The 26856-nt window shown below is 38.8% G+C and overlaps 1 protein-coding gene across 1 annotated transcript; it reads right to left on the bottom strand.

Annotated features, from left to right (window-relative positions):
- Positions 1-21711: 21711 nt before the first annotated feature.
- On the bottom strand, positions 21712-22911 carry LOC128576728 (melanoma-associated antigen B5-like). The gene has a single exon (XM_053578973.1). It carries the CDS (start codon positions 22909-22911, stop codon positions 21712-21714), a length of 1200 nt encoding a protein of 399 aa, XP_053434948.1.
- Between the last annotated feature and the right edge of the window lie 3945 nt (positions 22912-26856).

Below are 26856 nucleotides of genomic sequence, written 5' to 3'. Positions count from 1 at the left end.
CCAATTTCTTGAAAGACACAATCTACCAAAACTCACACAAGGAGAGATAGATCATCTGAAGAAGCCTACATCTATTAAAGATATTGAATCAATAATTCATAACCTTCCCCAAACAAAAAAAAAACAGTCAAAAATGAATTCTAACAGATGTTCAGGAATAAATTGTGCCAATTTGCTACAAATAAGCACCTCAGAAGATGCAAAACATCGTGTATCGTTATGGAATTTCAAATTAAAACAGCAATGAGATATCATTACACACCTATTAGAATGGTTAAAAGACAAAACACTGACAAGACTTACAGGTGAAAAGGATGTAAAGCATTATGATCCCTCATTCAGTGATGAGCGGGATGCAACAATGGTACAGCCTTTTTGGAAGACAGTTTGGCAATATTTTACAAAATTAAAAATACTCTCACCATATGATCCAGCAATCATACTCCTTGGTATTTACCCAAACAATTTAACAATATATATCAACACAAAAAAACTGCACACAAATTTTCAAAGCGGCTTTATTCAGAGATGTCAAAACTTAGAGGAAACCCAAGATATCTTTCAATAGATTACTAGATAAAGTGTGGTACACGCGTACAATGTAGTATTATTTTATTTATTTATTTATTTTTGCAGTTTTTGGCTGGGCTGGGTTTGAACCCTCCACCTCTGGCATGTATATATTCCAGATCAGATGAATTAACAGCTAACCTTTACCACACCTGTAAAGAAGAGCTGGTACCCATACTGCAGAATTATTCCATAACATTGAGAAGGAGCAAATCCTCCCTAACTCATTCTAGGAAGCCTTTATAGCAAAGCCAGGAAAGGACACGCAAGAAAAGAAAACTATAGACCAATATTCCTTCTGAATATAGATGTAAAAATCCTCAATAAAATAATAGCAAACCTCATTCAATAGGACATTGAAAAAATAATTTACTACAACCAAGTGGGCTTTATCTCAGTGATGCAAGGGCGATTCAACATACACAAATCAATGAGTGTGACTCACCACATAAACAGAAGCAAAACCAAAGACCTTTCAAGATAAAAAACCTTCAACAATCTAGGCATAGATAGAACATACATTAAAATTTTAGAATCTATATATGAAAAATCTACAGCTAACATCATACTACATATTCAATATAGTTCTGGAAGTCCTAGCCAGAGCAATCAGGAAAGAGAAAGAAATAAAAAGTATGCAAATCAGGAAAAAGGAGGTGAAACTATCACTTTTTGTTCATGATATGATAACTTGATTTACTCCACCAGGAGACTCTTGGCATTTATAAATAAATTCAGTCAAGTTGCAGATTATAAAATCAATCTACACAAATCAATAGCATTCTTATACACCAGTAACAGTTAAGCTGATAATCAAATCAAGACTCAATACTATTCACAATAGCTACAAAGAAAATAAAATACTTAGGAAGATAATTAAGGAGGTGAAATGTCTCTACAAAACGAACTACAGAACGTTGAGGAAAGAAATCATATATGACACAAATGGAAAAACATATCATGTTCATGGATTAGCAGAATAAACATTGTTAAAATCTCCACACTATGCAATGTGATTTACAGATTCAATGCACTCCCCAACAAAATACCAACATCATATTTCATAGATGTTGAAGAAAAATTCTATGCTTCTTTTGGAACCAGGAAAGAGCCCAAATAGCCAGTAACCAAAATAGCATGGTAGTGGCACAAAAACAGAGACATCAACTAAGGGAACAAGAAAACTCAGATATAAAATCATCCACGCACAGTCAACTGATCACATACAGTCATACTGAGTAGGGGAAAGTTAAAAGCGTTCCCCCAAGAACTGGACCCAGAGAGGGTTGCACACTGCCGACATATTCAATATAGTTCTAGAAGTCCTAGCCAGAGCAATCAGGAAAGGGAACAAAAGGAACAAAGCAGGTAACAATATATACTGGGCAAAAGAAGCCCTTTTTGTAGAAAAAATTGTTCCCTGACCTTGAGCATAGGCTTATTTTCTGCTTGAGAGACCTACAGACTCATGAGAATGTCATGTGAATTGTGTACGTGCAGGAGGGCAGAAAACGGACCTCTAAGAAAGATTGTATATGTAAGGTGGGACAATACTGGGCCTAATGGTTGTGGTAAATATTCTCTGGATTCCAAAGGTCTCTTGATGCTGGAGGCAAAGGTTGTGCTCAAGGCCTGCAGTTTTGCAAAAACAAAGGTGGAAGCATTCTATCTGATCTTCTCCGTGTCCTCTCTATTAGTGCTGATGTCTGATAAGCAGCTTTTATCTAATTCTTCTTGTTTTAGGATAATAAATACAGACTGAAGTTTGCTTGAGAGGACTCCTCCCTGAGCTCCTCAATCCCCCTGGCCCAGACTCTGTGACAAGCCTCTTCATTCCTTCACACCAAAATGCCTTCACCTACTCAATAAATTGTGCTGGGAAAATTGAATAGCCACAAGCAGAAGAATGAAACAGAATCCATATCCCTCACTCCTCAAAAAAAATTAATGCAAGGTGAATAAAAGACTTAAATATAATATATGAAACCATACAAATTCTAGAAGAAAGTGTAATAAAAACTGTTCTAGGCATTAGCGTAGGCAAAGAATTTATGAAGAAGATCCCAGTGTCACTAATAGTGACAACAAAAATAAATAAAAGGGACTCGAGTGCATTAACAAGCTTCTGGCCAGCTAAGGAAATAAGCAACATGGCAAATGGCCAATAAACACGAAAAAATGCTCAATGTTGCTAATCACCAGGAAAACGCAAATTAAAATCACAATGAAATATCACCTTACCCCCTTTAGAATGGCTTTTATTAAAAAGTCCAAAAACAATAAATGCTGGTGTGGATGCATAGAGAGAGGAATGCTTATATGCTATTGATTAGACTTCAAATTAGTACAACCTCTATGGGAAACCAGATGGAGATTCCTCAAAGACCTAAGAGTAGATCTGGAAGTAGAAGTCATTTTATCAAAAAGGCACCTACTTATACTCTAATGTTTATTGCAGCACAATTCACAGTTGCAAAGATGTGGAATAAGCCCAAGTGCCCATCAATTAATGAATGGATTAACAAAATGTGATAGATACGGTACACACACAAACACACACACACATACACACCATGGAATACTACTTGGCACAGAATAACATGAATTAAGGCCTTTTCCAACAATATGGATGGAGCTGGAGACAATTATCCTAAGTGAAGTATCTAAAGAATTGAAAACTAAACACCACACATACCCGCAATTAAACTGAAACTGACTGATGAGCACACATGTTCACAAAGGGAAGTAAAATTTAGTGGAAATCAAGCAGGGAGGACAAGGAAGGAGGGGATGGGTGAAAACCTATCTAAAGGGTATAGTGAACACTATCTGGGTGATGGGTACCCTTATTGCCCTGTCTTAAGCATTACAAAAGTGATCTATGTAACCAAGAACATGTGTACCCCTGTAATATTTTGAAATTAAAGTAATATGTAAGTAGAATGATGGTTGCTGTTCTATTGGGAAGAGTATGGGGGAAGGGATTTAGTGGAGATCATTAATGGGTACAAAAATATAGTTAAGCAGTTAGAATGAACAACAGTTGAGAGCACAACATAATGACTATAGTCAACAAATAGTTATTGCATACGTTAAAATAACTAAAAGAATAGAATTGGAATGTTCATAACACAAAGCAATGATAAAGGTTTGAGGTGATGGATACTCCAATTACCCCAATTTGATTATTACACATCACATGTCTGTATCAAAATATCACATGTGAGGTATAAATATGCACTATTTTTACCCATAATAATTAAAAATAATTTGTACGAGATGAGGTATATATTAAACAGTGTGATGTAAGAATTCCTAATTCTATATGAAATCAGCACACTGTACCCATAAATGCATTAATGTGTTTGATCTATGTGTTTATGATTTAATAAACATAAATGATCTATGTGTTTATGGTTTAATAAACACAAATGATCTATGTGTTTACGATTTAATAAAATAAATAAATATTTTTTAACTATACCAAAGGTATAAGCTGTAATTTTAAGAGAAAAATAATTGTTTTTTGCCTAATTTTATTACTGGTTTATTTATTTTGATAGATTTGGACATCTTGAACATTGTTTTAAGTGAGAGCAATGACATCAACTTTGTGTTCTGAGTATTTTATAAAAATACAAACAAATTAAAAACCAGCAAATGATAGTACAGATGATATATAGGTACAACAAATGTAAAAATGGTACTCCAAAGGAGAACAGGTTGAAACATATTGATATGAAATAAATAACTGCATTTTTCCTTATTTAAATGATTGTTTCACAATCTGAATGTAATTGGAGACCATTCTCCTAAGTGAAATGGTGCAAGAATATAAAAACAAACACCACCTGTACTCAATATTAAATTGGAAGCAACCAATGAGCCCATAAGTCCACAGAGGACAGTAAAACTCAGTGGAAAGCAACTAGGGGGTGGGGGGAGAAGGGGAGAGGGATAAACAAACCTAATGGGTATATAAACACTATCTGGGTGATAGACACACCTATATCCAGGACTCAAGCATTACAAAAATGATCAATGTAACCGAAAACATTTGCACCCCTTTAGTATTTTCAAATAAAAACAAGATTGTTTCAGTTTTGAGCGTCAACTTTCATATCCTCAATATCTGACTTGGTTTATAAAACCATAAGACACTTGGTGGCAATTAATCTAACAAATACTATGTGAGGCCTTTATGGAAGAATGACAAAGTGTTAATATGTTATTAAAGGATAGAAAAAGCTACCTAAGTGAATGTAGAACTATACTGTGTTTTTGAATGGAAAACTTAATGTTGTAAAAGTTATAATTCTCCCCAAATCAATCTATTAATTCAATGGAATTAAAATTAACAAAAACTTCTATCATCTTTTAAATAAGTGCTTCTAAAAATCACAGGGAGAACAACTAGAATGCACCTTTTCTATCATCTCAAGATATTTTAAACATTCAGAGAAATTTTTTAAGTATTTGAACCTGAACCTTCCCCCATTACCTTATGAGGTCCACTTAGAAACAGTACCATCTCAGAAAGAAGAAAGCTCCGAAGCTCAGCAAAAAATGTAAAGTTTGTGGTTTAGTTTCATGCATCAGGCATAAAGGACCACAATCACAATGAAAATGAGAGAAACAAGGAATTCAATGACTTTCCCAGAGAATCTTAGACAGACATTAGTATTATCACAAAATTCTAGCATTGATTAAATTGTATGAACAGAATAGCCTGAGAACTGGGTGGAATGAGCACAACAATTGTAAGCTTTTGGATAAATTGTGCCAAACAGCTTAGGATGCCGTGCCAAGTTTATCATCCACACTGAAGAAAAATGAAGTAAGACAATCTCTTATATTGGGAAAATCAGCCTAGCAAACATTGTTGAAAGACACAATTTGGAATTATGCAACATTAACAAAAACATTATTTAAGTGATATTTTTAAATATGTACCTCGGCGGTGCCTGTGGCTCAAAGGAGTAGGGCACCGGCCCCCATATACTAGAGGTGGTGGGTTCAAACCCATCCCCAACCAAAAACTGAATAAATAAATAAATAAATGAAATAAAATATGTACCTGAGTTGGAAGATTCTACCATCAAAAGAATAGCTAACACTTACTAACATTTTAACAACAACAACAAAAACCTAAGAAGTAAGTATGCTCTATTTGATAAAAAGCAAAGAAAAAAATTATTTACGTAGGTTTTTTTTTTTTTACATAATGCCTGCTCTTTTCAATTGTGACTACATATTACATATATTCATGTTCAAACCAAATATGATTCAATACATTAACTATCAATATTACATAGGTACCATGGGATGCCTACTTTATCTATTTTTTTGAGGCAGAGTCTCACTCTGTCTCCCTGGGTAGAGTGTCATGGCATCATCATAGCTCACCGCAACCTCTAACTCTTGGGCTCAAGCAATCCTCTTGCCTCAGCCTCCTGAGTCACTGGAACTACAGGCACCTGCCACAATGCCAGCTTGTTTTGTTTTGTTTTTGTTTTTTTAGTAGGTATGGGGGTCTCTCTCTTGCTCAAGCTGGTCTCAAACTCCTGAGCTCAAGCAATCTATCTGCCTCACTCTCCCAGAGTGCTAGGTATACAGGCATGAACCACCCTGCTTGGCCAGGAAGCCTATTTTAAAAGCTAATTTATCTCGACAGTGAGCAAAACAGCATGGTATTGGCACAAAAACAGAGAAGTAGATGTCTGGAACAGAATGGAGAACCAAGAGATGAATCCAGCTACTTACCATTATTTGATCTTTGACGATCCAATTAAAAACATTCAGTGGGGAAAAAGATTCCCTATTTAACAAATGGTGCTGGGTGAACTGGCTGGTGATCTGTAAAAGTCTGGAACTGGACCCACACCTTTAACCATTAACTAAGATAGACTCTCACTGGATAAAAGATTTAAACTTAAGACATGAAACTATAAAAATACTTGCAGAAAGTGCAGGGAAAACTCTTGAAGGAATCGGCCTGGGTGAATATTTTATGAGGAGGACTCCGCTAGGCAATCGAAGCAGTATCAAAAATACACTACTGGGACCTGATCAAACTAAAAAGCTTCTGCACAGCCAAGAACACAGTAAGTAAAGCAAGCAGACAGCCCTCAGAATGGGAGAAAATATTTGCAGGTTATACCTCCAATAAAGGTCTAATAACCAGAATCCACAGAGAACTCAAACGTATTAGCAAGAAAAGAACACGAGATCCCATCTCAGGGCGGGACTTGAAGAGAAACTTCTCTAAAGAAGACAGATGCATGATCTACAAACACATGAAAAAAAGCTCATCATCCTTAATCATCAGAGAAATGCAAATCAAAACTACTTTGAGATATCACCTAACCTCAGTCACAGTAGCCCACATAACAAAATCCCCAAACCAGAGATGTTGGCGTGGATGTGGAGAAAAGGGCACACTTCTACACTGCTGGTGGGAATGCACACTAATATGTTCATTCTGGAAGGATGTTTGGAGAATACTTAGAGACCTAAAAGTAGACCTGCGATTCTATCCTTTAATACCTTTATGAGGTTTATACCAAGAGGACTAAAAATCACAATATGACAAAGACATCTGTACCAGAATGTTTATTGCAGGCCAATTCATAATTGCTAAGTCATTGAAGAAGCCCAAGTGCCCATCGACCCACGAATGGACTAGCAAATTGTGGTACATGCATACCATGGAATACTATGCAGCCTTAAAGAAAGATGGAGACTTTACCTCTTTCATGTTTACATGGATGGAGCTGGAACATATTCTTCTTAGCAAAGTATCTCAAGAATGAAAGAAAAAGTATCCAATGTACTCAGCCCTACTATGAAGCTAAATTATAGCTTTCACATAAAGGCTATAACCCAACTATAGCACAAGACTATGGGGAAAGGGCCAAGGTAGGGGAAGGGAGGGGGGAGGTTAGGGTGGAGGGAGGGTAATGGGTGGGGCCACAACTATGGTGCATCTTAAAATGGGTACAGGCGAAACTTACTAAAGTCAGAATACAAATGTTTACATACAATAACTAAGAAAATGCCATGAAGGCTACGTTGAACAGTTTGATGAGAATATTTCAGATTGTATATGAAACCAGCACATTGTACCTTTTGATTTCACTAATGTACACAGCTATGATTTCAAAATTAAAATAAAATAAAATAAAGGCAATTTATCTCATTTTGCACATAATTTTCATATGTTATGTATTTTCCTTTGTATGTTTATAGAATTATTGACTAGACATAAATAAAAAATTCAGTGTAAAAACATCTGAAAATAATTAAACAAATTGACTTTGACATTGATGGAGAAAGTATATTATATGTATGAATATAAATATGTATACATAAAAAATTATATGATTCAGCAGGGTTTAGACAGCCCTTACATAGATTGGCCATGATTATGTGCATTTAGGGTTTTTTCCTCTTGATAAAATATAAATAATACAAAATTTACTATTTTAACTATGTTCATGTACACAGTTCAGCGGCAGTAAATCATCGAAGAAATTATTGATTAATGGAGCTGAAACCATTAATTTTATGAATGGAAGAAAAGTTATATTTCTACCTCACATAATATACAAAACTAAATTTTACATGATTTAATGGCCCAAATGCAAAAAAAGAAAGTCTTTTACATTGTTAATGGGAAGAAATATATAATAGCTTATGACTTCAAAATACGACAGTATTTTCTAAACAAGATACAAAAAAGCACAAACTTTAAGTCAAAATGTAGATCAATTTGACTACCATACAAAAAAGAAAATTCTCTGTATCAAAGACACCACCAACTGGAAAACCAACAAAACGATAATCTAGGACAATGTGTTTGCTATATGACTAGTTGCAAAAGAGTACACTATAGTATTTTTCAATAACTGAAAATCAATGTGACAACCATTTGATAAAAAGTGTGTAGAAAATATTAAGAAATCACTGTTTTGGATGACTGGCATATGGGTCTTCATTAATTTATTCTCTGAACATTCCGTTCTTTCTTAGATAACTTCACAAGGAAATTTACCTAGGAGGTAGTCTAATGATAGTGATGGACAACGAGAAAGAAAATAAGAAGATAAATAAACAAATTACAAACATTTTTAGGAAAGAAAATATCTAACCAAATTAGGGAAATTTATATTAGAAAATGAACAAAAGAGAGATTGGAAGATAGGGGAGGGGAAGAAAGGAATAACGAAATACAATTCATGCTATTAATATCACACATTCAGTTGGATATTTTCTTAGGAGAATGAGATACAGTAAATAATTAATAAACTTTGAAAAGCATATAAATGTTTCAGATGTAAAAATAGAGATTTGTGAAGGAAGCACTTAACAATAAAACTTAAGGCTCAGCACCTGTGGCTCAAGCAGCTAAGGCGCTAGCCACATACACCTGAGCTGGCGGGTTCGAATCCAACCCGGTCTGCCAAACAACAATGACGGCTGCAACCGAAAAATAGCCGGTCGTTGTGGCTTGTGCCTGTAGTCCCAGCTACTTGTGAGGTGGAGGCAGGAGAATCACTTGAGCCCAGGAGTTGGAGTTTGCTGTGAGCTGTGATGCCACAGTACTCCACCCAGGTCTACCCAGGGGGACAGCTTGAGGCTCTGTCTCAAAATAAAATAAAATAAAAATAAATAAATAAATAAATAAAAATCTAAATTTCATCCTTTTTCCCTCTATGGCCATGATACTGGGTGATAGAATTTACAGGCAATCAGGAATAAGAAAAGATTGGATCCTACTGGGATGCAAATCAAGAAAATAAGAAAATGATCTAGCCTTTCACCCTCATCCTTACACCTTTGGTTTGAATGTACATCGGGAGAACCAGGAGCAAAAGAGCATGATAATTTCCTCATACAGAAGAATAAATGTCAGAAAATAGACCTGAAAATTATGATAAAGAAGAGTTAGGAGGAACTCGTCATTACAGACATCAACGGGACATTATCTAAAGTCAATGATTTCAAGTCAATCTGGCATTTCTTATACAAAAGTAAATATCCAAAAGTATCCAGCCAGCTGAGTTGTGTCCCTTTTCATCGGAAGAAAAAAAAAGGGGAGATTTTCCAAAAGTGCCAAAGAGAAGATGTCGTTTTATGCTATTTGATTAGACCCAAGGTATAATATAGCCACTGGTAAAAGATTGCTATTATCAGTTTATACATGTATAATTTTCTACTGTGTTTAGGACAGACGTTTCTTCTTCCTGAGCTTGAGGACCTTCTCTATTTACTTAGCAACTGGGTATCTCTTAACAGGAATCGAGATAGGCATTCATTAGATAATGTTTTCACAGTGCTGACAGGACAGAGCAGAACAAGATAGAGAACATAGAAATCTACCCTGTTATTACTTAAGAAGATATGTAACACACTAGTAGTTAAATTAGGTGTTCAAAAACATGGATATTCACAACTAGTGGAGACATAATCTACAATACATCTGGAAGAAAATAAAAGTGTGCTTCCTTCTCACATCATAAATGAATATGGATTCCAGAGGGATGATAAATTTAAGTGTGAAAATAAAACAAAAACATCCTTAAAAAAATCTTGAATATCTCATCTGAAAAGCAGTAACAGAGAAAGTTTTCATCAATTTTAACCACGACTGAAAGCAAAAATCTTTTTATCTTTTTATCTTTTATTTTTTATCAAAAATCTTTTATCGAAAAGATAAAAATGTTTTTAAAAAATCAAGTGCATCAAAATATTTCATATGTCAAGGTGATTCACAAGTATTAGAACTAAAAAGAAAATGTAATGCAATTAACAACTGGTTAATTTCTATAAAATAGCAAATGTTACAACAAATTGAGCAGAAAAAGGCATGCAATCTAATGGAAAAATATAAAAATAGACATTTCACCAAGACGCAATTCCAAAAAGCCAACAGACATATGAAAAAATACTGAAATTCACCAATAGTCAGGAAAGTGCCAATTAAAGTAACAATGAAATTCCACTCTACCTATTAGCATGGTTAAAATTAAAAACATCAATACTCACTATTGTTGATGGTGGCTGAGGAAAGACGTACGCTCATAATTGGTAGTAAAACTGTGATGTATTAAAGCCCTTTGAAAACAACTTGCTAGCATACATTAAAATGAAAAATACACATGCCCACTCCTCGAAATCCAACCCGTAGAAATAAAAGTATCTGAAGACAAAGGCATGCAAATGTTTATTGCTGCAACATTTTTATGGAAAAACAAAACAAAAACTAGAAACAAAGGAAACCTATGTCATTAGGAAAATATCAGGATTAAGTATGGCACATCCATACCATTAGTCATTATATTGCTATTTAAAAGAATGAATTAGCACTTAATTGAGTTGGGCGCATTTTTTTTTTTTCAGTTTTATTTTTTGCCAAGGCTGGGTTTGAACCTGCTTTGAGTCAAGGCGCTGCCCTGAGTTGTGCGCTTTTCATGAGGTATTATTGAGTGAGAAAATCATGTTGTAGGGCGGCGCCTGTGGCTCAGTGAGTAGGGCGCCGGCCCCATATGCCGAGGGTGGCGGGTTCAAACCCAGCCCCGGCCAAACTGCAACCAAAAAATAGCCGGGCGTTGTGGCGGGCGCCTGTAGTCCCAGCTACTCCGGAGGCTGAGGCAAGAGAATCGCTTAAGCCCAGGAGTTGGAGGTTGCTGTGAGCCCTGTGATGCCTCGGCACTCTACCCAAGGGCGGTACAGTGAGACTCTGTCTCTACAAAAAAAAAAAAAAAAAGAAAATCATGTTGTAGGCACATGTGTACAGTGTGACACCATCTCTATAAGACCAAGAGTGACAAAAATAAATCATCCCTATATACATAGGTACGTTTATCTCTGTATATTGGACATGTAAGGATGTAGATTGCATGTAGATTGTCATTTTTTCTTTCTTCCTTCCTTCCGTCCTTCCTTTTTTCCCTCCTTCCTTCCTTACTTCCCTCCCTCCCTCCTTCCTTCCCTCCTTCCTTACTTCCTTTTTTCCCTCCTTCCTTCCTTCCTTCTCTCCCTCCCTCCCTCCCTCCTTCCTTCCTTCCTTCCTTCCTTCCCTCAGAGACAGAGTCTAACTTTGTCACTCTCAGTAGAGTGCTACAACATCACAGCTCACAGCAACCTCCAGCTCTTGGGCTTAGGCGATTCTCTTGCCTCAGCCTCCCAAGTAGCTGTGACCATAGGTGCCCACCACAACGCCCCACTGTTTTTTTGTTGCAGTTTGGCCGGGACCGGGTTTGAATCCGCCACCTTCGGTATATGGGGCCACAGGCGCCACCCATATATAAGTCATTTTCAAGGCAGAGAAGTGGGTATGTACTGATTTGGAGGGAGGGAGAAGAATAAAAGTGGAGGAGAGCCAAGCAAAAGAGGAAATGTAACAAAGAGGCCTTTGCACTAAAAATAAAGCATCTATATCTATTTTAAGTACTTATTTAAAATCATACACCTACTTCCATATGATATCTATTTAATAAAATAAAAATACCAAATTACAGGGATATGTGAATATCAATAACAAAAAGCAAGTGAATTCTAAGCTCATTCTAGTTTGATCCTAGGTGCACAACCTCCAAATTGTCGATTTATGTATTCCAGTATTGAATGGCATATTTGGTTACGTAAAACCACTCACTGCCAAAAATGAACTTATCACTTAGCTATGTAAGAGTCATATTCAAACCTAGCTTAGGTTGGCATAGGTTTCCATTTTATAATGTTCTCTTTTGTCATACATGTCCTCAATGTTCCTTTTTGTGCTTCTGTCCTAAAAACCATCTTCTTTTCTGTGACTGATTCATTGATTCTACTGATTCTTTTTTCAATTCTACTATCTTAATTTTCATCACATACTGTTTTCTTGTCTTCTCTTCCCTGAGTTCATTTATTTTTGCCTTGGTTCTTCAGTCAAAAAGCCGAATTTTCTTAAACATTTATCACAAAATATTTGATCACATTTCATTTCTGATTACCGTAACATATTTCTTGCGGATGTTTTTCTTAAGTTAATGAGTGGTGACATTCATGATTTTATATTCTAATAGTGTCTTTATGTAGCTACTGCATTAATTTTCTTTCAATGATAACTTTTTGAAAAATGTGTCTTTGAGCCAGGCGCTGTGGCTCACACCTGTAATCTTAGCACTCTGGGAGGCTGAAGCAGGCGCGTAGCTTGATTTCATGAGTTTGAGACCAGCCTAAGCAAAAGTGAGACTCTGTCTCTACTAAAAATAGAAAAACTGAGGCAGGAGGATCGCTTGAGCCCAAGAGTTGGAGGTTGCTGTGAGCAGCTTGAGATTCTATCTCAAAAAAAAAAAAAAAAAGAAAAGAAAAGAAAAAGAAAAATGTGACTTCCTTGAACTGCCTGTTTGCAAAAGATTCCTGTATTTGGGAAAGTCAAGGCAGAGATGTTCTTCAGTGATCGAGTTTCACAACAGAACCAGCCTTAAAAAAAGATGGAGACTTTACCTCTTTTACGTTTACATGGATGGAGTTGGAACTTACCCTACTTAGTAAAGTATCTCAATAATGGAATAAAAAATGTCCAATGTACTCAATATTATTATGAAACCAATTTACAATCACTCACACTTTCATATGAAGAATAGATCACAACTATGGCCCAAGGTGAAGGAAGGATGGGGGGATGGGAGGGGAGGGGGAGGTCAGGTCGAGGGAGGGTGAATGGTGGGATCACACCTACGGTGCATAATGCAAGGAAGGGTACATGTTGGATCTATTAGTATAGAGCATAAATGTCTTAACACATCAATTAAGTAAATGAGAAGAGGTATGTATTAACCAGTGTGATGTAAGCATTCCTAATTCTATATGAAATCAGCCCATTGTGCCCCATAATGCATTAATATATACATGATCTATGTGTTTATGATTTAATAAAAAAATTATATATATATATATATATATCTATCTATGAAAGGTTCTCTTTTCTTCCCGTTCCTACCAGTATTTCTCTGCACGATCTCATGGGTTCCATCGTATCTGTTACTCTAAGCAGACTGGATTGATTGTGTGGTGGTGGGGCAGGTATGACATGCACACGCGCATCAACCATGAGGCCTCCCGGCTCATAGACAGACAACACACACACCTATTGCTTTGTCCCTCCTCTCAAACACATATTTTCACACAAGGCTTTTAAAGTACCTAATATTGCTTTTCCACCTCAGAGTATGTTCCTCACGTTCGGGGAAGATGATCATGCTTAAGGATGTATAGTTTTGTTTGCACCTTCCTGTGTCACAGCAAAGTTATTAGTGCTGGGATCTATCCTTGAATTTCTCCTTTTCCTTTCCTCTCATTTCCAGTTTTAGCATGCCACAAAAATGTCTTGTAGTTGGCTTCTGAATTTTGTAGAAAATAGTCTGTTTTCCGTTGTTGTTTTTTTCTCCTGCTGGATGGTTTCCTGGAGGAGAATTGGAATGCTGCCTTTATCAATCATATTCATAGCTGAAATCAATGTTTATTTTTAATGTATTTGCTAATATCTTCTTGCATATTTTAGTTATTGCATAATAAAAAATTTAAAAGTAAGGCTGTGATAAAGAAATAATTATAACCCAATTAAAATATGAGGTTTTGTTCTCTTCATCCATGAAAAGATAGTACAAAGGAAAATAATATTTGATGATTGGCCACTCCATTACTCTGGATATGATAAGTTATCCCGTCACATCAAAATAACTTCAAGACTTTATTGTATAGCATTAAAAATGTTTATTTTTTATGACCAACTTTGCTTCAAAAAGTGTCTTATGGAACCAGGCCGATGGAGGACCTGCTATATTATAGCTCCACTAATGGGAACATGGCTCATTCATTGTTACCATGGGAGGGGAAAACGAACTGGAGATGGGCATGTGGTGTTTGACTGGGTTTGAAAGTGGCACATGTAACTTCTGCACTTTGGCCTGCATTCCTCTGACCACAACACAGTGTAGTGGAAGGCTGAGAAATATACATCCTCTGTGCTCAGGAACAGGAAAATGACCATAGTTTTAACAAATCCATAGCATGATCTCAGCCATAGCTATCTTGAGGGCAGTACCTTTGCTAAATTATCATATTCAGTCTTCATAAAAATAGTGTGATAGTGACTGTGTTCCATGGAAGAGAAAACTGAGACTCAGAGAAGTAGTTTAATTCACTTGAACTCCAACTCCACTTAAACTGCAGTATGGAGGTCATTACTTAATAAGCGCGCGTGCACACACACACACACACACACAAAGTAAATAAATAGGCCCGGGCGTGGTGACTCATGCTTGTAATCCCAGCACCTGGGAGGGCAAGCTGGGTGGATTGCCTGAGCTCACCAGTTCGAGACCAGCCTGAGCCAGAGCGAGACCTCGTCTCTAAAATATAGGCAGGTCTTGTGGCGGGCGCCTGTAGTCCCAGGTACTCGGAAGGCTGAGGCAAGAGAATCGTTTGAGCCCAGGAGTTTGAGATTGCTGTGAGCTATGATGGCACAGCACTCTACCAAGAGTGACAAAGTGAGTCTCAAAAAAAAAAAAAAAAGTAAATAAATAGGTAGTTTTAAAACACGGCATTACATACTTCATTGAGTGTATTAACTGTTAAATCAAATAAAAATACTTTTAAATAATCCTAAAATGACTATAATCCTCAAATAGAATAACAAATACAAATCTCTCATTAGCATTGCTACCCCAGATCTCAGCAATAATATGAAGAGTTGTACATGTTAGTCATTCTTACATGCTGTTTTCATTTTAGTTGTCAAAACAATCTCGGAATTTTTATATTCATCATCATCATGACATTGTTTCCACTGCCAAAATGTGGACAAAGCAGTTTATGTGCCTTGTACCATTTGGATTTGAAGGTCTTAATTTAGTATTAATATTTTACATGTCGCAGATGTCCATTTAACTGAACAATTTAGAGAATAATTAGTAATTAAATACTCTTTCCTATGATGGTAATAAAGCTTGCAAAGCAGTGAAACAAAATGAGGTATCTTATATAATTTGTATTTTACAAAATTCACTTTAAATGAGTAAAATAAAGTAACATCCATCAACAGAATCCTCTGGGAATTTCATAACTTGATATCACAAACCAAAAAGTATAACTAATGTATAAAGCCATACTTCTGCTCCACACAGAAAGATCGTCTAACATCAGTTTTTTAAGGCTGGGCACAGTGGCTCATGCCCGTAATCCTAGCACTCTGGGAGACCAAGGCAGATGGATTTCTTGAGCTCAAGAGCATGAATCCGGAACAAGAGTGAGACCCTGTCTCTACTAAAAATGGGCAAATTAGCCTGGCATTCTGCCATGTGCCTGTAGTCCCAGCTCCTCAGGAGGCTGAGGCAAGAAGATCATGTGAGCCCAGGAGTTTGAGATTACTGTGACCTATGACACTATACCCAGGGTGACAGAGTGAGACTGTGTCTCAAAGAACAAACAAGCAAACAAATCTTTTTTTTTTTTTGAGACAGAGTCTCACTCTATCACCCTGGGCAGAGTGCAATGGCATCATAGTTCACAGCAACCTCACACTTTTGGGCTCAAGGGATCCTCTTGCCTCAGCCTCTTGAGTAGATGGGGCTACAGGCACCAGCCACAATGCTGGGCTATTTTTAGACAGGGTCTTGCTGTTGCTCTGGCTGGTCTCAATCTCGTGAGCTCAAGCAATCCACCCGCCTGGGCAAAAAAAAAAAAAAAATCACTTTATTAACCTGAATACTGGCCTCATAGTCTAGAACTATAATTTTTAAAACCATTTTTTCTCAGTTTTGGCCTGGGTGTTTCTCATTACCCATAACTCCTGATTTTGTAGACTACAACGAGGTGAAGAGAGGACTTAAAGTGTAGACACTTTTTAGTACCTTAATGGTTTATGTTCACGTCTCACAGTCTATGGGTCTTTATTGTTATGAAAGTTTAAAGATGTTTATTTATTCTACATAGAAGATTTTTGTTCTATTATTTGGCTTGGAAAGATAACGTGATAAGCCATTTAAGTTGGTATTCTGTTTAAAAGGAATGACAGACATCTCATGCAAGTAAGAATAACCAGTTTCCAAGACAATGTGATTCAATACAATAATGCCAACTAAAATTCCTATCTTCAAACATTTGCTGAATATTCATATGTCCGATACTACTGAATCCTATAGATAGAGGCCTCTCCAAAAGAGGATTTCTAATATCCTTTGATTATTCAAGTATCACCATATTAAGGTGAATTATGGTGCAAGGTAATTTAATGGAATTCTAAATTCTGACATTTCTGCTATGTTCACAGTATACCAGAAAAGTCTACAAAGTAGAAGACCATAACTCATCCTTTCTTTTGTTATCTTAACCATTCAATGCTTTTTAACTTTCAGGCTAAATAATTAGACTAAAAATTTAACTCAATCACAGGCAAGTATAGTCATTTTATTTTACAAAAATAAATTTTGAATTTTATTTTTGGGATTATCTGAATTAATTTATCCACATCATATTCAATGCAATATTTTTATTTTGTAAAGAATAGTGTCCTATAGCATTTTAAATATTTTGTTAAGAAATGTACTTTTTCTTAGTATTCTTAGTTTTCTACATTAATTAAATTTCCTCCTGGTTACATAGAAGAACTTATGGCAGATAAAATGAAGTTCAAAAAATGAATGACTCTTGTAACAAAAGGAATAAATCCCTGTCTGCAGAAAGCAAAAATATTGAGTATTTTGAGGGTCAGAAGAATTTTAACCAGTATGAGCACACGAACGGCAGTCCAAGGAAGAAATTTTAGCTTCTGTTTTATGCATTGGTCCAAAGAAATTACTAGTTTCTCTAAAAGAAATTTTATACACCACTGGACCATATCATGAAACAGTCACATCTGATTTAAAAAAAAAATAATAATGTTACTGTAATGGGAGCTACACTAAGTGGTATGCTACTACTCTTAGGCTAAACTCTTAAATTTTCAAATATTGCTGGGTGGTGTCTGTGGCTCAGTGAGTAGGGTGCTGGCCCCATATACTGAGGGTGGGGGATTCGAACCCGGCCTCAGCCAAACTGCAACAAAAAATAGCTGGGCGTTGTGGCAGGTGCCTGTAGTCCCAGCTTCTTGGGAGGCTGAGGCAAGAGAATCGCCTAAGCCCGAGAGCTGGAGGTTGCTGTGAGCTGAGACATCATCATACTCTACAGAGGGCGACAGAGTGAGACTCTGTCTCTAAAAAATAAAAATCAAATATTGCTTTAAGAGCAATATTCTGTTCATGGAAAACATGTGGCTTAGACCCAAGGCAGTATTTTAACATTGTGGTTTAAGTTTCCGTTTTCACAAACCACTTTTAATGCAGTGAAAGCAATTGTACATGTGAATTTGGATAGGACTCCTGTTTGTAGTCACAATATGCATCCTTTGTAAGAAAGGACATTTCTATTTTATTATCTAGTGTCCATAGAGAAGCCTGATGCCATCACAGATTAGGTACTATTACTTTTGAAATCAATATTTTGAAATATTGTATTTTCTAACAATTATATATATAAGTGATATTGTGCATGGGTTATTTTACTCATATAAAGTATCCCTGGTTTCCTTATAGGTGTATCATACATTTCTAAGGAAAGCTAATGCTTTCACTGTTCTATAGGCTATGTAATTATGGATACAAGCTAAAATCTCAATGCCATTGTTAATTCTGTGTGAAAGTTTGCAAACCACTTAGAAATGCATTTATTGTGTCTATATGAAAAAAATTTTACCTCACTACTCTAGAAACATTAACCCTAATGGAGAAATAACTCACAGAAAATAATTTGTGATATTATGGGAAAAATACACTTAAAGCGTGCTACACGAATTAAAAACTATGGTTGAAGAAATTGTTTATTAAACATGTTTTTTCTTTTAAAGGTTTTAATTCAATGAGACCAGAAAGAATACTGACAAACTTAAAAACAGTCACAGAAGCCATCACTGTTGTTTAAAATCCTGTCGTGTATGTACATAGTGATAGTCAGCAACTATACAGGGCGACAGCTGCAGACACTTTCTCAAAAAAAAAAAAAAAATAGAAAAACTCCTCAGGCGTAGTGGCTCATGCCTGTAGTCCCAGCTACTCAGCAGGCTGTCCTAGTTCTCTGGGTGTGGGGCTCTTTATCTGCAAAATGAACCTCTTTTTGCAAGACTGTTGAAAAGAGTATGATAATATGTATGAAGAACTTAACCAACCTCTTTGAATGTAGTAAACATTCAGTAAATGAAAGTCACACCATAACCAGTGCTGATTACAACCACTGTTATCTTCCCTACTGGATTTTTAAAAAACTATTGATCAGTTTCTCCTACTTTTTACTTCTCACTGTCTCCTTTGTTTTAAACTAGACCTCCCATTTGATCCTGCAGTCCCATTACTGGGCATCTTCTAACAGAAGAAAAAGAATCGTTTTATCATAACGACATTTGCACTAGACTATCGCAGCTCGATTTACAATAGACAAACTGTGGGAACAACCTAAATGCCCACCAATCCGGGAATGGATTAACAAGCTGTGGTATACACCATGGAATACTATTCAGCCACTAAAAAAGATGGACACTTGACATCTTTTGTATTAACCTGGGTGGAGTTGAAACACATTCTTCTTAGTAAAGCATCACAAGAATGGAGAAGCAAGAATCCAATGTACTCAATGCTGATATGAGGACAATTGATGACCTAGCACATGGTGGGGGGTGGGGGAAGGGAAAGTGGCCAGAGGGAGTACACAGTGCGGAAGCTCTAGGGGGAACGTGTTGTAGTGGTGGAAGCAGTAAAAGCTGGAAAAAATATCAGCTCCTGGGCAGAATTAGTTCTCAAGTAAAATGGGTTTAGGAGCAGCAGGATTCTAGGAAAATAAAGCCCACAGACAATTCCCAGTGTTTTTATTTATTCTCCTATTTACCTTCCATTTATAGGCCTGCTTTTAGTATTTTAGTTACAAGTGTCTTTTTATTGCTTGAGATGTATTTTGGAACAGTGAGGAAAAGAGCGAATTAAGGAGACAGAAAGTTTAACTCAGGTGGGAGCAGAGGAAGAGCGTGGGCTCTAAATTCAGGCCAGGGCTCTAGTCCCAGGCCTGTTACTTACCAGTCTTATGAACTTAAGAAGATTCCAAGTTCATCATCTGCCAAGTGAATTTGGTAAACCCTTTCTTAAAAAACGGTTGGAATGTATGTATTAACATATAAACCACGTGGCAAAATGACCGGAAAATATTACCCAATATTTACAGAATGGCAATTATTAATATTATTATTTTGATCTCAGACGGCACCACCCACCGTGATTGGAATTTTTTTGAATTCAGGAGATGTTAGAGAATACGAATACTTCTTTTACAAAGAGCACCAAATCAGCCAAAAATTCTCCCTAGCAAGTAAAACGATGTAAATTTTCCTAGTGGGAACAACTGTTATTTAACTTGGGTGTAGGGCTGTCTTCCCCAGCTAGATGTAACTCCAGCTCCTAAAACTGATGTGAAGGCACAAGTCCTTCTGTGTCTCCCAGGTGCCCCTCCATCAAAATCATCTTTATTTACATTTTATTTTACCCACAACAAACAAAATCTAACCCTTGTTTAGAGTTTGCCAAATTACATTCAAAATCACACAACTAAAATGCTCTTTCAATGCAGTAGGATCTAGCCCGCTAATTTCAAGGTAGAAAATAAAATACCAATATAATGGTTTCTGTGCATCTTGCCTCAAGGGATTATCATCACCATTTCTCAGAAACTCCTCAGAGAACACGTGCATGAAATTCCAAACCGTGCCCACTTGCACTGGAATCAGTGCACAGATACCTTGACTTCCTGCCCAGGTGCAGCCTTGGTTCTTGCTTACCTGCAATGCCAAAGTCACTAGTGGGAGCAATTTTCTGTTTCAGACTGAACATTTATATGCCCGCTCCCATTGTATATGCTGAAATCCAAGCCCCAATGGGATGGAATCCGAAGGCAGGGCCTGTGAGAGGTAATTCGGCTTAGTTTATACTATGAGGGTGAGGGCCCCTGGTGGGATTAGTGTTCCTTCAGCAAGAGAGAAACTGGAGCACTTTCTCTCTCTCTCTGTCCTCCCCTCCTCCCTCCCTCTCACTTCCCTCCCTCCTCCCTCCCTCCCCCCCCGCCTCCGTTGCTCTCCCTCCCTCTCCCCTCTCCCTTTCCTCCCCCACCTCTCTCCTCCCTCCCTCTCCCTCCCTCCTTCCCTCTCCCTCCCTCCCTCTCTCTCCTCCCTCCTTCTCTCTTCTTCCATGTGAAAACACATAGAAAAAGTGAATTTCTGCAATCCAGGAAAGGTATCATCAAAAATAGAATCTGTTGGCACCTTGATATTAGACTTTCCAGCCTCAAAATCTATGAGAAATAAATTTACATTGTTTAGGCCAAGCCAGTCTATGGGATTTAGTTACAGCAGCCCAAACAGACTAACTCGCAGGGTTTTATTTCCCAATTCTGAACTCTGAAGAGTACCATCTGGGGCTTTGGCTGCTACTCATCACTTCTACAACCTCAATTAGTCCACCAGCTTAAATGAAAATTACATTCCACTAAGGACTCACTGTTTTCCAAAGTCTCGAACTGACTTACTCAGGAAGTTCCCATCTGACTGATCTCACTAGGAGCACCCTGATCCTCACTCATTTTTTTTTGCTTGACCTCTAGGTCATAGAGGTCAGCATCCTACTTGGATGACTGCAGCAGGTAAGCTCAAAAGTTATATGAGCTGAGCAGGGGCTAAGTCTTCTCGGGTATCTTCAGTACCAGCACAAAGCTTTTCAAAGACCAGATGCTCAAGTAATGCTTGGTGAATAAAAGAGCCAGTAAACCCAAGGTCTAAGTTATTAAGATTTACTTTTTCCTTGAACATACTAAGGAAAACAAAGTATAAATCAGTTAATTTTACTAAATGAAACACTAAATGGAAATAGGGAAAACAAGGAATGCTCTTCTAATATTTTCTGTCCATTATATTACCCCACGTATTTTACTGGGGATACTTTTCTATTTTCAAGAAAATTGCTATTATAACATTCTATTTTCTTTCTGTTCTATTTTCTTATCTGGATGATAACAAAGACGCCAGCATCAGTAAGACACTGCCAGGCGCCTTGCACGAGTTTTGGCAGTAGCCTTAGACTTAGCGACACCAATGGCTCGGGCTTTTTTTTCTTCACCTCTCCAAACCAAAGTAACTTCATCAGTAGCCTCAGGTGTGGTTTCATCAGCGGCTTGGTCTCTTTCTTCTTCATCTCGCAAGGCCTCTTCATAATGGGTTGGGAAGGCACTGGGGATGGTATCATTGACCTTCGCCAGAAATTGCAGGACTTTCATCTTGGTAGTTTCAGCAAGGGCTCTGGGACCCCACAGGAATTCATAGCCTGCGGGATCACTGTTGGGGATCTGGCGGTACTCCAGGTACTGCAGCCTCACCAAATCTTGAGTGATGAGCTTCCTTGGCTCTCCATAGATGAAGTGCTTCCTCCCAGCATATACTCGCATCATATTTAGGAATTTCCAGATGTCTTCCTCAGGAGCAGAGTTGCCCTTCATGAAGATCACACCTAAGAGATTCATCAGGAGACCGGTCTTCGGTAAGCCCCTGCCACCACGAATCCTTCCATTGTTTGGGAGTTGCAGCTTGCTGATGAGCTCATACGATTCCGGGTTTGACTCGACTTCCTTCACATCAACTGCAAAAATAATCTCGATGTGCTCAGAGGCTTTCTTGAGGATCTCATCAAACTGGTCTTTGTACTTCTGGTTGATAACCTTCAGCATGTCTTCCTTTGTAATGGCCTGCTTCATTTTGTACTTGTAGAGCAGGAATTGCTCCAACAACCCAATCTTCTTGATTAGAGAATCTCTACTGGAATTCTTAGTGCCAGATGAAGCTTCGGCTTTAATTTTCTTTTTCGCAAGCCGGACACTGCAAACTTCTTTAGATCTAGTGCTGATCATGCTTGCAGAAGTAGTAGCAATAGATGTGGCTTTCTTAGGCTTCTCAGAAGTGCTGCGGAACACAGTAATAGCCAAGGTCTTCTCGGCACCTTCAGGAGGAGATGCGGAGACGGAGGACTCGGCTGCTGCTGCTTTTGCTTGAGCAGACTCCTGACGGGCCTGAGAACGCCTCTCCTGGGCGTGAACCCTACTCTTCTGACCTCGAGGCATGATGACTTTGCTTAGAGATAATAGGAGAAAGTATAAGCAGGACAGCTGGTGACGCGGGCACCTGGAGGAGGAAGAAGGAGATGGGGTGGCACCCTCAGCAGGGAGAGACCTCCTCATCTTTAACCAAGGCTGCCTCTGTAGTGTTTTGGGGTTTTTTTACAGACAGAGTCTCATCTTATCACCCTCGGTAGGGTGCCGTGATGTCACAGCTCACAGCAACCTCCAACTCCTGGGCTTAGGCCATTCTCTTGCCTCAGCCTCTGGAGTAGCTGGGACCACGGGTGCCCACCACAACACCCGGCTATTTTTTGTCACAGTTTTGGCCGGGGCCAGGTTTGGACCCGCCACCCTAGATATATGGGGCCGGTGCCCTACCCACTGAGCCACAGACACCACCAGCCACAGACACCACCACAGAGCACTTCTCTAGGAAATTACAGGGCTCTGGACCTCCCTATCAGTCTGTGCCAAGAATCCTCTGGAGGACATTAGAGCAAGTTTCAGTCTGCATCTTGCCAGCCCTGCCTGGAGTCTATTGGGGTGAAGGCAGGGGCTGTCCTGGTAATGGGGCCCCCCTCTTTGAGGTCTAAGAGTCCTCGTCATGTCAACTGTTGTCATGTCCTAGGTCCCCCCTTCTGATACTCTGAAGTCAACCCTTCACAGCAAAGCCAGCACCTCCCTGAGATCCCCAAGGAGAAAGTGAAGGAATTTCTCTGTCCCCCACCCCTGACAGGGGGCAGCTGACTACGTGGGGCAGGGGGCACTCTGTCATGAGCTGCTTGGGTCTTCAGTTCTCATTCAGGAAACTCGCTTTATTTCCCCATAGTATCTAGTTACACCTCCCTTTTGCCAAATGGTGGCTGCAACCTCACACCAAAAATTTAATCTCCCTTAGATTTTATATAAAGAAGCGAGGGAAAGCCCCAGCATGGCAGTCCTGATTTGGTCCTTCAAGTGCTGAATACAAGGGTGAGGCTCAGATTCTTTGTTATCTCTTCAAATCGTGGATGGCCCCCTCAACCCTTGCTTTGACCCTTGGCATGGCCTGGGACTTCTCTCTTCCTGCCAGGGTCTCTTGAGAGCACCCTAGGAGGCTCTGAGGACCACTTTAACTGCCTATGATCACCCCAGGCTAAGAATAGAGGATGGATCTACAGCAGGGTCATTGTCAGGCCTTAGACATTAGGGTTTTCACCTCACCTCATAGAAATACTTGGAAATCCTGCTATGACAACCTTAGGCCATTCGCTTTAGACAAAATCGTTCACCACCAACAACCTTCTCCCTTACCGTAGCAGAAAATGAGCGCAAGTCACATCACCAGTGCCCAGGCAGTCCAGGATTTCAGGAGGGTGGGGGTCCCTCAGTCCTCACATAGGGTTTCCACTTTTACTCCCGGCTGCCCCTGGAAAACTTTCCTTTCCTGATCTGAGGACACTTCTCTCAAGAAAAGGTCCTCGCATTTCTGCCACCCTCCTTGCAGAAGTCAGCTCAGTAGCCCTGCCGAGAGCTCTGCGCCACTCTTCTGAGATCAGTGAGATCAGTGGTCACCTTAGAAATCACTCTGGATTCCACTTTCGATTCCCCAAAGGGCACAGTACTCCTTTTTGCTGAACGGACTCCCCTCCCCCAACCAGGCCGAAGCCCTCTGCTCCCCGATATCACCAAATCGGAAAGGTGAGCTCATATTCATCTAATCTCCATATTTGGGTCCTCGGGAGGCTGGCCAGGAAGCTTTGTGGGACTTCCCACCTAAGTTTCCTCCCCTGGATTATTAATAGGGTTCCCTTCTCTCTCCGCCACCGAACGGGGTGGGGGGGAGCCAGGGAAGAGGCGCCCGCTTTTATCAAAGCCGTCACCTTTCTGAGAGCTTAAGGCAGAAATGGGCACATATCTCAGCCTGCCTAGTCTGCTCAAGGCCTCCTGAGACGGAGAAGTGGGGATTAGGGCCGAGGAGCGTGGGGGGGGGTGGCGTTATTGGGGCGGGGACCTGGGGCACTCATTGGAGGCTGTGGTTCTCTTGTTGTCTCCCAAGATTCTGACCTTGACTCCTGCTTCAGCCTGGGACTCCTTGCTTGAGTTTCCTGAGGCCACCGGCCTTAGGCAAAGTCTCAAACCCTCTTCGCACGCAGCCTCGGAAGAAAGTGAGCACCACGCGGCAATGAAAAGCCTCCGCAGGCTTGCAGCAGGTGCAATATCTCTGGCGCCTCCTCTGTTCTGGAGTACTCTGCTCCCTCAGTTTTCCAAGAAGAGTCTTCATTTGACTCCTTTAAATTAACCTTAGGTTCTTTTATCAAGATTACTTTACAACCAGGTCCTCATCCTTGCTTTCTGCCTCTTTAAGGAAAAGCTTTCTGAGAATTGCCACATATCTGCAAACTCCTTTTTTTTTTTAATCATCAAGATTATTATTTTTTATTTCAGTTTAATGTGATGGTACAAACAATCAGGTCAAAATACTTGAATTTGTTAGGTAGAGTCCCTCTTGTATTTATGTCCTGGACTCAAAGGATGTGCCAAACACCCATATACCGTGCCCATTCAGTGGGAGCAGCTCCCCTCTTCCTCCCCCACTTCCCTTACCTCATTGACTTCCTCCCTTCCTCTTCTCTTCCCCTCTCCTCCCTCCTCCTCTTTCCCCCAACTTGAATTGATTTGAGTTTTTCTCTTATGTGGGCATACATTAGATCATTTACTGGCTTCATATTAGTATTGAGCACATTGGGTAATTGCTTTTCCATTCTTCGGATACTTTACTAAGAAGAATGTTCTTCAACTTCATCCAGGTTAATACAAAAGATGTGAAGTCACCATCTTTTTTAAAGCTGAGTAGTATTTCACGGTATGCAGATAGCACAATTTGTTAATTCATACCTGAGTTGATGGGCATTTAGGTTGTTTCCACGTCTTGGTAATTATAAATTGAGCTGCAGTAAGCAATCTAATGCAAGTGTCATTATGATAAAATGATTTTTTTTTTTTCTGAGTAGGTGCCTATTAATGGGATTGCAGGGTCAAATGGGAGATCTAATTTGAGGTCTCTGAGGACTCTCCATACTTCTTTTCTTAGAGGAAGACAGACAGATGGCTAACAAACATGAAAAAATGCTCATCATCCCTAATCATCAGAAAAATGCGAATCAAAACCACCCTGAACTATCACCTAACCCCAGTCAGATTAAAGTCCCAAAGCTGCAGATGCTGGTGCAGATGCAGAGAGAGGGGAACACTTTTACACTGTTGGTGGGACTGCAAACTAATGCAAACTCTTGAGTAGTCTCCTTACTTCAAATCATGCATAGAATAGATCTGAATTCTCAGAGCGATGTGAGATGGGGAAGCTGAAGAATGAGGCAGAAATCCTGGGAGAGGAGGTGGCTATCACAGAAAACAAACATTGATCTATTCCTTTTCTTTATCATTCAGACTTAATCTTTTATGTTAACTTCTGAAAGTTGTATGTACTAAAGGAAATGAACTGAGCTAGATAATTTGATGAGATCTTCTGAGACTAACTGACACTGCATATAGAGAGTTATGTTAATGAATATTATCTTCTTCTTTTCATTATTCAAACCTCTCATTTATTTTGGAATTCTTACTACTCTGGATATGTATTCCAAAATAGTACTTTTGGCACAAAATCTCTCTCTCTTTCTCTCTTCTTTTGTAGTTACTTGAGATACATGTTGAGGTAGTGAGAAGAAAAATTAATAAAGATACTTCAAACCGTGTGTGCCACCTTGGAAGAATTCAGATCAGGGGTCTAGTCTAGCTCTATCACTACTTTGTGAGAATATTGTAAGTTCTTCATCTGCTACTGAGTTTGGTAAAGCCTGTTATAGATTGAATGTTTATGTTCCTTCAAAATTTATTTTTTGAAATCCCAATTCCCAATGGGATGGTATTAGGAGGTGAGACCTTTGAGGGATTATTAGGTTTAGATGAATTCATGAGGATAGGGCCTCTATGAATTGATATCCAGAAAGCTGGCACTCCTTCTCTCTCTACCGTGTGAAGATAGGAAGGTAGCTGTCCGCATCACCGGCAATCTTGACCTTG

This window comes from Nycticebus coucang, chromosome X (assembly GCF_027406575.1).
Source record: "Nycticebus coucang isolate mNycCou1 chromosome X, mNycCou1.pri, whole genome shotgun sequence".
In the NCBI taxonomy this organism is placed as follows: domain Eukaryota; kingdom Metazoa; phylum Chordata; class Mammalia; order Primates; family Lorisidae; genus Nycticebus; species Nycticebus coucang.
The sequence above is the reverse complement of the archived record's forward strand: the minus strand, read 5'-3'. Positions and strand labels throughout refer to the sequence as shown.